The sequence below is a fragment of the Spermophilus citellus genome, assembly GCF_964194105.1.
Source record: "Spermophilus citellus genome assembly, chromosome: 1".
NCBI lineage: Eukaryota > Metazoa > Chordata > Mammalia > Rodentia > Sciuridae > Spermophilus > Spermophilus citellus.
Window position 1 is genome coordinate 270,666,737 of NC_138182.1, and position 17,486 is coordinate 270,684,222.

General features: G+C 33.7%; 1 protein-coding gene across 3 annotated transcripts in view; it reads right to left on the reverse strand.

Annotated features, from left to right (window-relative positions):
* Positions 1-1,464: 1,464 nt before the first annotated feature.
* Positions 1,465-17,486, reverse strand: part of FYB1 (FYN binding protein 1) — a 170,529-nt gene continuing 154,507 nt past the window's right edge. For all 3 annotated transcript variants that reach the window (XM_081293860.1, XM_081293858.1, XM_081293859.1), the window contains 5 exons: positions 15,487-15,586; positions 14,872-15,034; positions 6,086-6,119; positions 3,733-3,764; positions 1,465-2,956 (listed from right to left, as the gene is read on the reverse strand). In XM_081293860.1, coding sequence (XP_081149986.1) covers positions 2,934-2,956; positions 3,733-3,764; positions 6,086-6,119; positions 14,872-15,034; positions 15,487-15,586 — 352 coding nt within the window. In that variant the 3' untranslated portion in view covers positions 1,465-2,933. The remainder of the gene's footprint in view (positions 2,957-3,732; positions 3,765-6,085; positions 6,120-14,871; positions 15,035-15,486; positions 15,587-17,486) is intronic.

The following is a 17,486-nucleotide window of genomic DNA, read 5'->3' on the forward strand; positions in this document are numbered from 1 at the left end:
GAAATCAGACATCAAGATGGGGTAAAAATGCAAAGATTTTCTTCTGATGGCCAATGAGGAATACCTGTGTGAAAAGAAGTTGGGAAAGAGCCAGGGAAGACTCAGGAGTCATAGATGGCATGCAAGTCAGCTCCAGGGAACGCAAGACAGTTGGGAAGATTCTCAAAGTGCTATGCAGGTAAGGAAGGTTTAGCAAGGATTTCAGGGAGTCCTCAAACTAAAGCATGCACACGAGGGAATCTGTGTCATGACTTAGTACTCCTGCCAAACTCAACCATTGGCTGGACCAGCCTATGGGAAGCCTGGTTAGGGCACAAGGTGATGATGGATTTCAGAACACAGCCATTGAGGCCTTTGGTCCATTATATCCCCCATTGCTAGAGGTCTTGGAGTCATGTTCTTCAGACTATCACATGTATTTCACCATTTTAAGACAATAAGGTAAGAAAAGGAAGCTTGAAATGGGCTGCAGTTGGAGAGGTATTTGGATTTGAGGCAAGGTTTCTTTCCCTCCTACCCCTAGAGAGATTTTAATATATTTGTAAGTCTGGTGGGGAGGGACATAAGAGGGAAAGAGATGATGTAAGAGGGAGAATGGAAAAAAATGAATTATGCAGGAAGAACACCCTAAAGGAAGTAGAAAGAAATAAGATCAAAGGTTCTGGCTTTGAATTTCTGGCGTGACATCTTATTTTATGGAATAGCATCTGGATTTGGGTAAAGGCTGAGGGCTATACCTTTTAGGGAGTTGAAGGGAATTGCATTTGGTTATCTCAATTTCTAACACAAAACAGGAGGCAAAGAATCAAGTGCAGTGTTGGAAGATTTGGTCTTGGATAGATGGTACCCGCTTCTCTGAGGCTGCAGTAGCAATAGTGAGGATGGGTTAAGAGAAAGACTCTTCCATAGGTATGAGTTCAAATTAAGGGAGAGAAAGGCTAATGACCTTCATGTTTTTATGAAATAGAAAGCAAGGATTTTCAGCTGAAGTATTTTTTTTTTATTTGTAGCTCTTCTTGCACAACAAAATTATACACACAAACTATAATAGAAGTCATATTTAGTATATTAAAATTAATTCTTAAAATATATTTTTATATTAAGATAATTATTACATAAATCTTTCTAGGTCTATGTATGTCCATTTCTTGATGCAGAAATCATAACTCTGAAATAGTCTCCTAACTTAATTTGGAATTTTAAAAACTGACATTGCACTTGATTTGTAGTATTCTCAATCAGAAATAATTACTGAAAATATACTTTCAGTGAATTATATATATTTCCTATCAAATGTAACAAACAAGAACCACTTTTGACATACAATTTTATTTAGTACTAAAAGAAATTCATCACAAGGGAATCTACTGGCTAGCCGAAAAAAAGTAAACATTAAAATATTTCATAATTGAAGGGAATTTTGAGATGAATAGTTTCTAATCTGAGGACTTCAGGCCCTTTTCCCCACAACTTCTAAAATATGAAATTAGCAAATCCCAATGCTGGCTATTCTATTAATAAGTCATGAGGGGATAAGGGATACATTATTTATCCTCTCAGTGCCCTCATCTGTAAACCGCAGGATTTGACTGTCAATTTTTCTCACTTTTTTTCACTACCAATTACTACAAGCTTTTACAATTAGCCCTCCTACCCCAGATGTGTCTTTCAGAAGCCTTTATCCATTTATTAAACTCATTGATTAGATAATCATTAATGTATTACCTGTGTTTTAGTATTGTAAAAACCTCACTGAAATTTTTTAAAAATTCAATTGTAAACAAACTCAGAGCCTTCGTAGAGGTAAATGGGATTTCTATTAGTTCTATGTGTTCCTTTCTTGGGTGTTGGGTCTTGCACTTTGTGTCATGGTGTGTAGTGTTCTTAGCATTTGAAACCCAAATATGCTTCACATTTGGGGGGCATCTGCTTTGGGAATGAGTATGAATGGATAGGAAGCACCCTAGTCCAACACTAAGGTGCATTAATTTTGTGCTCCTTCTGTTGGCCAACTTCCTAGTAAAGGGCTAAACATTTTTTATTAAGTTCTGCAGAAGTAATTGAAAATAAAATTAAAAAAAAATCTTTAAAAGTATTTCTAGTAAAGAGGTTCCAGAAAAGGAAGGTGATTTTTAAGGCCCTTCTTTCAATTCTTCAAAACTGTAGGGTAGTCTTTTCCCTATCTGCTCTAGCTATAATAGTACTTTAAACAGAGTACAGAATTAAACTGTTAACATATGAATCTGCAAAAATGAAAACTTATTTTAGGCTCTTCTATAGTTTAATCTTAGATGTACATAATGAATGCATAAAGTTCTTATCAAATAATTAACATATATTTGCAATTAACAAATAGGGACAAACTTTGTACCAAAGTTCTGCTTCTATTATAATTTTTGGAAACATTTAACTGATTAGCAGTGTAGGAGCTAACTCTGGCTTTTGAAAAGATACACAATTTGAATAGAGACTATATGATACTATCATAAGTAGAGACACAAAGAACAGTTTTCCTTCTTGTGAATTGTTTTAAAAGTTTCTTCCTTACATTCTTTATTCTTCTCTGTTACTTTATGGATAGGACAGTCGTTTCTTCAATGATATTCCTTTTTTCCTTCTTTTTTTGGGGGAGGGTAAAGGGAATCATGGAGATTTTATCTATTATCTAAAAGAAGTACATTCACAATTGCAGACAAAGCAAAATGGGATATTTAATAATTCTTACATCTCACTAACATAATCTTTTAAGATACTAATTAAGTAGATTATTTTCTAAATTCAAAACTTCATAAAGATATCCAGCATTTCATCACAAATGACAATAAGTGGTTTTGTACATTCGTTTTTCTACAATACCCAATAAAACATGCCAATTAAAATCCAGACTTCATGTTGGCAACTAATGAATATGGCAGAATGAACAGGACCAAGTGCTAGTCATTGTCATAGATGCAACCTGAAAGAAAAAGAACACAAATTTAAGTACAGTTACATAAAGTGCATATTCTTAAGTGTTCTAAGATTAGAAATAAGGATAATTCATATTTCATAGTTTAGGATTAAATAAAAGTAAAATGGGTTCATTTTATGAAAAACTTATTAAACTAAAGGCCATGTATGTAACTTTCACTGTTTAGTATACAATTCCAACTAAATTTCTGGACAGAATTAAATTCCCCATCAAAATAAGACCCAAGATTATTTTATCTCGCACTTAATTAAATATAAGATTAAAAACCAAACATTGGTAAGTATCATATGCTTAAAAGACTAAAAGGCAACCTCATTATCACTAGGCTTCGCTTTAGCTGAGAGGAGTTTTTAAAATCACAATTTAGAAATGTATGAAGTTTGTACATGTACATACTAGTACTATTTGTTATGAAATAAATACATATTCATTGAGTAAAAATGATGTTTATTTGGATAAGAAAATCTTAACATTTATGGTACAAAGAAAAATTCACCAAATATTTGTATAAAACTTCTCTTTTCAAAGAAAACAAATAAGAGTTCCTTTTTAAAAAAAAAAAAAATTCAGCTCTGTGTGAAAGGAAGACTCATAATGACACCAGAACATTTACCTTTCCTCACATTTTCAAGTAGCTTAAATTCTGATTAGACAGAAAGGCTCTAATTAGTCTAACAAACCATTTTCAGTATTGCATAGATAATACCGTAATTGTAAATTCATGTTACTGTTCTCTGTGGTGGATGCTATCTGAGACTTACCATCAGCAATATCGTCATAGATCTCACCATCACTGTAAATATAAAAAATAATTTTTATTTTGTAGAAAATGTCTTCCTAACATTAAAGCAATATATAGAAGAAAAGAGCAATAATGTGATTTTTATATAATCCAAACTTTTAAAAGTGAGAAGCTGTATGTTATGCGTTTGTAAGTAGCAAGAAACTTCATATTCCTCTGTATTTCTTCTTTCTTGGCTTTATTCAATCCTGCTTCATGCTACAAACAGAATAAAGTGAAACAGTCCTAGGAACACACAGAATCTGCCCTGTCTGCCCATCTTCAGCCCTTATCATGGGCACACAGCTGTGCTCCCTAAGAAATGTGGTCGAACTGAGCCAATGGAACAGTCAGGGCACAGTCCTCCATTGGGAGCCTTGATCAAAAATGTAACAAATTTTTATAACCATTAGTAACAAATTCATAATTCTGCTTAGATTTCAAACATTGGATAAAATGCAATAATCTTCGACAAAGGAAATAGCTGTATTATTTTTACATTTCTAAGTATAACTTGTAAATATCAATTTTAAAATATATAACTATTAACTAGGGAATAAGTAGTCAAGATATGGTTATTATGGGGATTCTTATGTTATATAATTATATAAAAATTACTTTTCATTATAGACAGCATCTATCATAGTAACTTTGGCTTCTTTTATACATTTTGGATTTAGCCTGGTCCTGGATCTCTGTGAAATATTTTATTTTATTCAACAAACAGATTGAGTCCTTTCTAAGTAGCAGGAGGCATAAATATGAATGAGACACAGGCTTTGATTTTAAGAAGCTGATAATCTAATGAGAGTGATCTATAAATAATAAAAATAGAAGGCATTATAAATAGGATCATAATCTTGAAATACAGGATACAGTTTCAAGTTTCACAAATGTGAGGTTGCTATGTCACTTAGACCAGACCCATTCCCAGTTCCTGTCCTCTCTCTGTGCTTTATCATAGAAGCAGCAACAGCCCTTCAAATTGCTGCCAACTACGACAGATGCTATAAGTTCCCTATGTCTTCTGTTTGGATCCTTTCTCTGAGAATGAGGGAGGGTTTGGCTAATAGAAATCTCATGCAAATGAAAAGAGAACAGATTTTCCTGTCATTCATTTATTAAGTGTTCATTACGTGGTGAACCAATAATTAGACAGTATACGCTCTACATTCTCTTTCTTCTCCCTCTTTTTTCTTTGCACTGTTGGGGATTGACCCCAAGGACTCACATGGAGGGCAAGTGTTACACCTCTGAGCTACATCCCAGCATTTTCTTTTCTTTTGAGACAGGGTCTGGCTAAGTTTCCCAGGCTGGCATTGAACTTTTGATCCTCTTGCCTCAGGCTGCCTAGTAGCTGGGATTACAGGCATCTATATTGTCTCTTAATCATCCTGTAATAATCAGTGATGAACATGTCCTCCTTGTCATACATTATTTCCATAAAAATTTATCTTTTATAATAAAAGCTATAGAAAATTCCCCCATGCCCACCACTGTTATTAAAGTTGTAATGGGAAAAAATGATATTATGAATTTTTTGTTTTGACTCTGCTAGTTTTCTGATAGCTGCCTTACATTGATTTGTCTCTTTCTAATGGGTGTCGGATTGTATATGGATAAATAGTTTGTGAATCCTCCTTGATTTTTTATTATGCTGAATTCCATAAATATTTGTATTGGTAAAGACCTAATCTAATAATGGAGTTCATTTCTTGCACTGTGTTTCTTAGAGCAGAATCTTAAAATAGTTTGGAGGACTCCAATGGCACACCAGTACCAAACTGTGGCAGACTGTGACAACATCTAATTCATAAAGATAGAAGAATCATTGACTATTCTCTTCTTTCTAGCATGCTTCCAATAAAGGCAACATAACAGTTTACTATGCCTGGTGTGAGTGTAGAAAAATTCTCAGTCAGAAGCTGAACTATAAACTGCTAACAGGAGATATTTGTATTTATTATATAGATACTATTTGGTCTCTAGTTAATTAAATTCAACCACTATATTAATCAGTAAGTAAAATGCAAAGTATTAATAAAAGAGTGGTTTTGATCTGTCTTTTCTATTTTCTAAGTAGAAATCCCAGTGAGTATGTAAAACTATGAACTGTTTAATCATTAATGAGAGGGGCTTTCTGCTTATTTATAAGTGGCACTTTATAAAAACCTTATTATAGATACCACCATATTAATATTAGTATAATATATTGTTTTAAATTTATTTCTGATAGCCTAGTAGGTTATATTATTTAAATTATATTAGAAATTGCTCTTAAATTAAATAACAAGATGCTTTTTAAAAATATGATAGAAAAAAAATGGCCTTACTTGTCTGCCAGATGACTCCGAAGGACATAACCATCTATGAAGAAAAGAGAAAATAAATTTTATTTACAGGTACAGGTTTGAAGAATCTTTAATACCCATTTTAAGAAATTGTCATACAAGCAAATGGTTATCATAATATATTGAATAATGTTATGTCTCTGAATATGATCAATTTTTCTTATTCATGTCTACTTTTCTTCCTTTCCTCTTTTTTCTCTCTTCTACAGATCTCTTTTCTCCTCCATTTATAATTTTTTCCTCCATTTCCCTTTTAAATTAAAAAAATTCCTCTAAGATATGACAAATCAAAGTAAATGTTTCCATCAAATTTATTTCTTCAAGGTGTTACTCCCATATTTTAGAAAGAATTTAGTAAGCATAGATTACAGAAATCATGTATATACAAATTTTGAAAATTTTACCAGAACTAAGACTTAGATTTCAAAGCTTATAAAGAGCAAACTCAGAACTGTGTTCAACTCCCTTTTCAGATGCCAGTCAGGTAATGGCTCTTTGGGTGGACTGGGGGAGGCCTTAATGGTAGTAAAATAGCTCTCATACTCATGGAGATCCCTCAAAAAACTAGGAATGGAACCACCATATGACCCAGCTATCCCACTTCTTGGTACAAAAGAACAAAAATCAGCATACAATAATGACATAGACTCATAAATGTTTAGCAGTGCAGGTCACAATAGCCAAGTTATGGAACCAGCCCAGATGTCTGTCAACAGAGGAACGGATAAAGAGAATGTGGTAGATATACACGTGGAGTTTTACTCAGCCATAAAGAAGAATGAAATTACAGCATTTGCTGGTAAAGGGATGGAATGGAGAAAATTATGCTAAGTGAAATAAACCAGGCTCAGAAAGTCAAGAGTCAAATGTTTTCTCTCATATGCAGAAGCTAGACCAAAATAAGGGGGAGATAGCACAAAACAGAATAGATATCAGTGGAGCAGAGGAAGGGGACTGAGGAGGAGCGGGGAGAGACAGGAAGAGAGAAATGGTGAAATTAAATCAATAAAACTATGCTATATACATATATGTCACAAGGAATTTCATCTTTGTGTATATATATATATATATATACACACTACATATACTGTATTTATAGTTTTTTAATAAAAATTTTTAAAAAAATTTTAAAATTTAAAACTTTGTCACTAATTTAAAAAACTATAAATAAATAGGAGGAAGACCAGTAGAATAGAGGAAGAGGAAAAGAGGAAGGGAAGAAGAAAGGAAAATGGGAATACTAGGGACTGAAGGGGGGCAAATTATATTCCATGCTTGAATGATTATGTTGAAATGAACCCCAATATTATATAGAACTATGATGAACTAATAAAAATAAATAAATAAAATACAAATAAAATAGCTTTCATACATGATATGAAAGAGCTACTTGTTCTGCTTTTGCCATTTGAGAATGCTAGTATTTTACTTCTTTGGAACAAAAGTGCTATTATAAGAATACATTTCAGGAATTTCATTAATACCCTAAGTTAAATAACCATATTTAACTTAATTAACTTATTTATTTTGGTACCAGGTTTGAACCCAGGGGTGCTTAATTACTAAGCCACATCCTCAGTCCCTTAAATTTTTTTTTTCCATTTTGAGACAGGGCCTCTCTAAATTGCTGAGGCTCACCTTTAACTTTTGATCCTCCTGCCTTACTCTCCAGAGTTGCTAGGATTACAGGTGTGCACCACTATGCCTGGCTAAACCATATTTTATGCAAGAAAACTAAGATTTTGTTTTCTTTTTGTTTGAGATGATGAGACTTTATATTTGCCCTTTATTTTGCAAAATCTTCCTAAGGAAAAGATTGGAATATTTATCCTGAGAATATCTGCTGACATCTAATTAATTTGGAATTGTTTTCTTTATGTTAGTGCCTGAAATTTATTGTATCCTTGAAGTTATCCCTTTAAGTATTACAGGGTAAAAAACTCCACCAAAATATTTTATCAAAAAGTTCACTAATTTCTAATGAAAATTGTTTTAAAGCATAACATTTGGAAAAAGAAAAGAAATCAAAGTTATCTGTCCAATTTTGTAGTGTGGAAGTAACATAGCATATGTCAAAGTGATAATAGCTCAGTAGTACAGCATTTGCCTAGCCAAGGCAAAAACCCTGTGTTCAATCCCCAGTACTACAAAAAACAAAACCCAGAACAAATCAGAAAACAAAGCACTCAACAACAAGAAGACTAAACCTGTACAAGATTATGAGAATAAAGTTCAAAGCAGAAAAAAATGTAATCACCATTTTTAGATATTAATTTTTTCCTATACCTTTAGGAAAACTCAATATGCTAAAATTTTGCAGGTCTGGATAAAATATTGCCTTTTAAAACATTAGTAATTAATGATATGCAGTCCGATTACTTCAACTTCAAGAAAAATTGTAAACATTAAGAAATAATTATAAAAACATATATTCACTTAGGTTCTGAAACCACCAATATATTTCCTCTTATATCTTCCCTGCTGAAAGTTCTATGAAACAATTTCTCTTTCATTGATAATTCTATTGTTGTCTTTGTTGTGTGTGTGTGTGTGTGTGTGTGTGTGTGTGTGTGAGAGAGAGAGAGAGAGAGAGAGAGAAGGAGAGAGAATAAGCACAGGCATCAATGATTGTGAATATTATTTAATAAAAATATAGCATGGAAATGGAGTGTAGGATGGTACAATGCTGCTGTGTTTTAGTTCCCTGACGATGTAATAATTTAGGGCTCACTAGCTGTAAAATCACCTATATTATACAGCATCTTACAGGATTAATGGCTTTTAATATAGCATAAGTTTTTCTATTACCTTTTAAGAATCTCTGCTAAAACTTCATTCTATTAAAACCATCGTCTGTGACAATGTCAAAATAAGTGATTTCCATGAATTTTAATGTAATCTCTCTATTATAGTTCCTAGAAATTATTTTTTTCCCAGTAGGAGAGTGTTCTCTTTGGCTCACATAAGATGTTTGCATTGATCACAGGGAATGTTAGTAGAAAAATACAGAAAACAAATTTCGTCATGGTTCTATTCCATGTGGAATGGCTGCTGTGCTGTGAGTGCTGATATACCAGGGATATAGCACATCAAGTACAATTATTATTCAGAAACCTCACATTCATGAAACGGAACATAATGGCTTGACATGAATGTTTGGGTAGAAGAAACACCCATCCCCCACCACATGCCAGTTAATTTCCACCCCAAATGTTTGCTTGCTCTGGTGCAGATATCTCTCAGGATTGGCGACTCACCTCTTAGAAGGATATTGTGAATAGAAAATTACCAAGGAAATAGAAAATGGTCTTGGGAAAAACAGAAATAATCTTTATTCTAATATTTTCACTTTCTTACTTAATCAACATGACAATGCATTACTTCCTCATTATTTCATTTGCTATATGTTCAGAAATAAAATTAAATTTACTCAATTTGGTCTTAAAGGCTGTTTAAAAACAATAAAATCATTTTAACAGATTTACCCAGACAAATGAAACAATGTCCAACTTCAAGGGAAAATGCCCATGATAGGAAGGAAAAAAAGGGAAAAAAAAACAAACCCCAAAACAAAAACAAAAAAAATGTGATGTATAATGTCAAAATGAAATTCTATTGATTTTATAAGAATGTTCTCCCTTTCTTTTCTATCTCTATTTTTAGTTTCTGGGGCTTATATTAGACTGACTTTTTAAAAAATTATCTTGTTTATTTATTTTGAGACATGTTTTGCCATCTTTTCCAGGTTGGCTTGAACCTTGGGCTCAAGTGGTCCTTCTGCCTCAGCCTACGGAGTAGCTAGTTCTGAGAATGTCAGAGTAATTTTTTTTTTTATGATTTTAAAAATTTTCCTCAGTGGGCAGGGGATGTGGCTCAAGCGGTAGCGCGCTCGCCTGGCATGTGTGCGGCCCGGGTTCGATCCTCAGCACCACATACCAACAAAGATGTTGTGTCTGCTGAAAACTGAAAAATAAATATTGGAATTCTCTCTCTCTCTCTCTCTCTCTCTCTCTCTCTCTCTCTCTTTAAAAAAAAAATTTTCCTCAGTGAGCATGTGTTGTCTTAAAATGGAAAAAAACAATTTTCTTAAATGATAGGTTGGTAGGATTTGTGAAGGTCTTAAGCACCTTTAAAATCTCTCTTTATTTGAAATGAAGAACATTGTGGCCACAGATAACTCAGTTCCTGTCTCATTTCATACTTTCTGTAGGGAATTTTTCTCTAGTGACAGGAGGTGGGAAAACTTAGAGCTTATGAGACATTGAGTTCTAGAATAAGCACATGTATTAGCTAGAAATTTTAAACATTTGGGAATGTGCCAGAAATATATACATTTAAGATCCCAACACCTACACAGTTCACACTTCTTCAAGTCAGTGGGTGAAACTTGATCAAATGTAATAATGTCTATAAAAGTGTCTCGTTTCTATTTTAAATGGTAAGGGATTGTTGTTCATACTTTAATCTGTGATTTCTATTGCTACTAACCTTAGGTTGCTTTTTTTGTTTCAATGCATTACAGAAGAATGAAGGGTTAGGAAAAGTGTCCCCATGGTGCTGGATTGCAGATACCTTTGCTACTTTTCAGAAGATGTGAAGAACAAGGAACAGAAAGATGTGGAGGCTCCTCAGTGAACTTCAATAAACTAACCGTGCTACTAAGGCTAAGACAGAGAACTCCTGTCTGCTAACCAGTTAAACTATTCAGCAGATTTCTTCTTGTGAGTGTTCACATGCCAGACTTTCATCTGGTTACCCAATTCCCCAATTGTTACATTCAATCTAGCATGTTCCACTCAAAGTGAAGGGCACTGCACCAAGGGTTAGCAAGCAATGTCAAGAATATGCCATTGAAGCTACTCTTAGATTCAGAGTCTTAGACTGGTAAAATAATAATGACAATTGCAGTAGCAAAAGTAGTCTCAGGGTGGAGTTGGGAGATATTAATTATGATGGGGAGATATTAAATGTGTCTGGGAGTAGGGTGGGAGGTGCTTCTAATTTTAGATGACAACCGAGTTATTTTTAATAGACAATTATGGGCATTCCAGATCAAATAAAATTTAATAGTGGGATGAACCAGCATAATTTATTCAGGGAATGACAAGAATGTAGTGGATATTTCTGGGGTGTCAATTATAGATGGGAAATAGCATTCAGGGTGAGGCTAGATCACAAAGGGTTTTATAAGCTAGTCTGAAGTTTGTGTTTTGAAAAATAATATTTGGTTAGCAGTGTGGTGAGAAGATTGAATAAGGGTAAAGATGAACATATCATTTGAAAGGCTATTGCAATTATGTAGGTGAGGGATGGTTAAATCTATACATCAATCATTCTAAGTCCTGTAGAAGTGTGTGAAGAATGGATTAAAAATAAGCAAAATTGGCTGAGAATGAAACTCATTGGGAGAGTGCTTGCCTCCTATGGATGAGGCCCTGGGTTTCATCCCCAATACTGCAAAAAAGAATAAAAGAAATTGAATAAAATTAAGAATGATCAAGGATCCAGTCCAAGGAAGGAATTAACAGAAGGTTTATGAAAATTAGGGGAAAGCATGGTGCTTGAAAAAATAAAAATGAAATTAAGCAGATGCAATAATTAAATTTTGGAATAACACTTCATCTGAAAGGTAGTAGTAACTACTTCTGTCACTCCTTCTTCACCCTCAACTACTGGCACTTTGAGTAGCTATTGTCCAAATTTCAACAGGACATTGTACTGGAAACGATTTTTTACCAAGGACTTTTTTTCTGGCTTATAGAACTCTTTGTTAGATTGCTCAACACCCAAAATGACTCCCTACCTGGCAGGAATAAGCTTCAACTGACTGGTACATATATACCCCAATTTGTTTCCCACGGGGTGAGATACACTGATGCTCAGAGATCCCCAGCATCATTAAGTTCTCATTATCCAAGTGATAATTTTTCTGATTACAAGGTTTAGGGGCTACCTTCCTTTCCTGGCTTCACTTTTGCCTACTGGTGTTTCCCAGAGTCACCTCAGAAACCGGGAAGTCAAAGGAATACAAAATTCAGCTCAAAGAAATTATATTTGGGGTAAAATTGGGGGTTCATAACCCACTTCAATCTAATGTATGAAATATGATATGTCAAGAGCTTTGTAATGTTGTGAACAACCAATAAAAAAAAAAGATTAAAAAAAAGGCCACCTACTGAAAAACAGAAAAAAAAAGAAATTATTTACATAAAAAAACAACAGGTGGCGCACACCTGTAATCTCAGTGGCTCAGGAGGCTGAGGCAGGAGGATCTCAAATTCAAAGCCAGCCTCAGCAAAAAGTGAGGCGCTAAGCAACTGAAGGAAACCCTGTCTCTAAATAAAAATACAAAATGTGGCTGGGGATGTGGCTCATTGATCAAGTGAACTCAGTACCTCCTAAAAACCAAACAAACAAACAAAAAAACAAGTGTACATGTGCCAGATGATAGATGCTCCCACCCCAAATACCTAAGAAGTAGTTATTCAATGAGCTTAGAAATTGCACATTGGTACTCTATCAAGAAAAGAAAAAAAAAAGATGAGAGTTACATGAAATTGTTGACTATAATCTACCAGAAGTTTATGACATGTTTGCATGCTTACACTGTCAGGTTTTTGTTCCTGTTATGTTTGTTTTTGCTTTTGGTTGTTGTTGTTTTGCCACTGGGAACTTACCCCAGGGGCACTTTAGCATTGAGTCACATCCTCAGCCCTTTTTTATTTTGAGACAAATTTCACTAAGTTCCTGAAGGTCTTGCTAAGCAGTGAACCTGGCTTGGAACTTGCAATCCTCCTGCCTCAGCCTCTTGAGTTTCACTCAGTTTTCAGAGATGGTAAATTGTGAGAGGACAAGAGCCCCTTCAGTATTCATAACAGTACTTAGACTATTGATGTTCAAATAGGAAATGATAGTAAACCGTAAAATTGTCTTTGAATGGCTCATTCTTACAGTCCACTGGTTCCTAGGAAAACAGGAGTCTTTTTTCTGCCTCTATTACTGATACTGTATTTATTCCTACAGTAGAGTTCTATTCATATGTCTGCTGATGAAGTCAACTATGTCCTTTTAACTCAGTGTAGACCATCATCATTAATCATCTGCTTCTTAAAATGCAGAATGCTAGACCTCTCTTCAAACCTACTGAATTAGAATCTACATTTTCAACAAATCCAAATAGTGGGAATATACTTTTCAGCTGGAGAAGCATGGCTTCAGATGGGATGTGTTGCTCAGGACAGGAGTTTTTAGAATGTCGTGTCAAGAATTTCTTTCACCATACCAAAGGCAAGATGTGTCAAGCTTGTGCCATGGAAAGAGTTCCACATGACATATCAAGGACAATTCTTTTGTGAAAAAACGTGAAATAATTTGGAAAGTAGAAGAAATATAACATATCTTTTAGACTCATCATCCTAACTGACCACTATTAACATATTGATATGATTTCTTTTAGTTTAGTTTCTTTGTATTTGTGTGATTTTTAAAAACATGATTATAAATCCTAACTCACATTAAGTGGGCTTCTTATTTATCCTATTATGTCATGAGATATTCATCACATCATTATTATCAAAATCATCATTTTAAATATTCAATTTGGTATATTTTATATCACAATTATTTTGAAATTTTGAATTTTTAAATATTTTTATGACATCTTACTGCATATAGGTATATTGTCCCCTGCATTTAAGGCTATTTCTTAGGGTTGATTCCCACAAATGTCAGTCTGAATAGATATTTTGGTCTCCAGTGGCTTTGTTTCCACATTGTCTCCAGTGAACTTCAAATCTAAAGATTACAGGTTCTTGCCCTTTATCTTTTGTACCCATATTCCATATTTCCTTTGAAAAGTTAACCACATTTCCTCCATGGTAACTTTAATCCTCTTCCCACACTTGATTCACTGTTTTGTTCTTGAGATCCATTTCTGTTCCTGTCCCTGAGTCACTTTCCCCCTATTAAAATTAACCCGGGAGTCCATGTTTCCATGCAGACAGACTGAGCTAACATGGGGCAGCCATGCTGGTTATCCAATTTCAAATATAGAAAATTTACTTTTGAATTACTTCTCCATGGATTTAAAATAAGCTTCCATCAACAATTTTGACAAAAATATTTCCACATATCAATTTAGTAGTGACAAAATCAAAGAGGACAGGGACTGTCTTCTATTTGGAACAGTATATTGCATTAAGTGCATCCAAACAGGAAATGAAAACAAGTGAATTTGCAAGATAGAAAAACTATAAATTCTAGATGTGAAATATGCTATAAAATTTCAAAACTGGGTCAGAGCAAGAGCCAACTCACTCCATTAGCACAGTGGGTCTTACTTTAATGTACATATGAACAAGCAAGGGAAGAAATTATGATCCCAGATTGCATCAGATTCCCACAGCTTATGATTTGGCAAGTCAAGGGTCCAGGCAACTGCTGTTTTAATATACACACAAGGTTTTTCTGATGCATCGTCCCTAGGCATATTTAGAGAAGTACTAATTTGGCATCAGGATACATATAGATATAGATATAGATAGATAGATAGATATAGGTATAGATATAGATATGCTAAGAGGTAAATGAAAAGATTGAAATAAAATACATTTATTTTAGGACAGGAAACTCTCCAATTTCTTGATATTTTTTTACAAATGACAAAATCATAGAGCAAAACAAATTAGTAAATATTGGGTGATCACTGATGCTTGTTTGGCTGCTAAGTTCTGGAATGCTATATATGTACAGCATAAGCAACGACTTACATTTTCCTTCTTCATTCCTGCAGAGAACTTTTGTATCATCTGTGTTTTGTATAACGTCAAGAGATTCTCCAGGTTTTATCTGCAGATCTCTAGTTCCCCATTTTTTAGAGGTTAAGGAGGCTGAAACTTTAGTCGAATATAAAACTCTAATTTCACCATCATACTGGAAAATAAACACATTTGAGTTATTGGTTGATGTGTACTGTTACAGTAATTTATTTACTGACAAATTTATTAAGAAAGTATTTACTGAATAGTTCAGTGTTTTCAAAAGACAATATAAAGAACATTAGTGATAACTTTGCTGGGGGAAGTCACTCATAACCTCATCAATTTCTTATAAGAAGTATTTTTAGATAACCTTTTTATCAAGGTTCAAAGGACAAAGAAATTTAACATATATAAGCACATATACTGTTCTCATAGGACAACTTGCTTCATTTATTATAGGAATAAATTTAAATTCAAAATTAATTTTGTAGAAAATAAAGGAGTAATGATAGATAACTGTAATACTGAAACCACACTATTTAAGTGTGTATTTTGGTGTTTAAAATTACTGAATTTTTTTCATTAGTACTTTGAATTTTGTATATACTATTAAAAATGACGTACTTTAAATTTTTTTCTGAGGTCTTTTTCTTCTTTTCCCTGCTTTTTTAGCTTCTTCAGGTCTTTTTCTTCTGTCTTGGGTTTTCCAATATTGAGTCCTTGACTGGGGTGGCAACAGACATAAAACAACATTTTGATTAAAGAATATAAAAATAATAGACTACAATAGAGATTTAATTTATAACATTAAAATCTTGTTCGATACTGCTTTTAATTAATCATTTCTTGGAAACTCAGTACCATCTCTTACAATAAAGAATGACATTTCATAATGTAGAAGGGTTTCTTCCAGAGAACACAGATCACAAGGCAGAATGGAAGTGAGAGGTTCTCTATTATATGAAACCATAGAAAACACTGAGTAATGCCTGAGACATGGTTGTATTGTGGTTTCATGTGACTTGACCTGTATTTGAATCCCCTATATTTGATTTTATTTTTTGAATTTGTTCTTCTTAGTTACATATGACAGTAAAATACATTTTGATAAAATTATACAAGCATGAAATATATCTTATTCTAATTAGGACCTTATTATTGTGGTTGGGCTTACTGGTAGGATTTACTTAGGTATTTTCATAAAAAATTATGTTAGATTTATTTTACTGTCTTTTCTATTCCTATTCTTCCTCCCTTCCTTTTGTTCTCCTTTGTCTAATCTTCTAAACTTGTATTCTTCCCTTACCCACGTCTTTATTGTGGTTTAGTTTCCTCATATTCTCAAAAACATTTGACTTTTGTTTTTTTAAGACTGGCTTATTTCACTTGGCATGATAGTCTCCAGATCCATCCATTTACTGGCAAATGTCATAAAGTAATTCTTCTTTATGGCTGAGTAATATTCCATTGTGTATATATACCACGTTTTCTTTATCCATTTATTGGTTGAAGGGCACCTAGCTTGGCTCCATAGCTTAGCTATTATGAATTGAGCTGCTATAGACATTGATGTGGCTGCGTCACTGTAGTATGCTGATTTTAAATCCTTTGGATATATGCTGAGGAATGGGATAACTGGACTGAATGGTGGTCCCATTTCTAGTTTTTTCAGGAATCTATGTACTTTTTTCCAGAGGTGTTACATCAATTTGCAGTCCTACCAACAATTTATTTGTGTTCCCTTTCACCCACATCCTCATCAACATTTGTTGTTACTTATATTCTTGATAGTTGTACAAACAGTTACCCCATAGTAGACAAAGGTGCCCCAAGCACACACTATAGAAAAGATAGCCTCTTCAACAAATGGTGCTGGGAAAACTAGAAATTTATATGTAGAATGAAAGTTAACCTCCATCTCTCATTCTGAACAAAGATCAACTCTAAGTGGATCAAAGACCTAGGAATTAGAACAGTAATCCTGCATATCCTAGAAGAAAATATAGGTCCAACACTTCAACATACTGGCTCAGAAACTGACTTTCTTATCAGGACTACTAAAATACAAGAAATAAAATTAAAAATCAATAAATGGGATGGCATCAAACTAAAAATCTTCTTCACAGCAAAGAAAACAATAAAGAGCACAAAGAAAGAACCTGAAGAATGGGAGAAAATCTTTGCCACCTGCACCTCAGATAAGGCATTAATTTCCAGGATACACAAAAAAATGCTTAACACCAAAAATCCAAATAACCCAATCAATAAATGGGCAAAGGAACTGAACAGACCCCTCTCAAAAGAAGAAGTGTGAGGACTGGAGCTGTAGCTCAGTGGTAGAGTGCCTGCCTCACAAGTGTAAGGCACTAGGTTCGATCCTCAGCACCACATAAAAATAAATAAATAAAGATATTGTGTCCATCTGCAACTGAAAAAAAATAAAAAGAAGAAATATGAGTGGTAAACAAATATATATATAAAATTTTCAACATCTCTAGCAATTAGAGAAGTGCAAATTTAATTCCCTGTATTTTAAAATCCTTCCTAGGTAACTGATTGACTTGGCTAATGTCACAGAAACAGCTTAAAAAAAAGATGCTTTTTAAAAAACTCATTTTTATGGT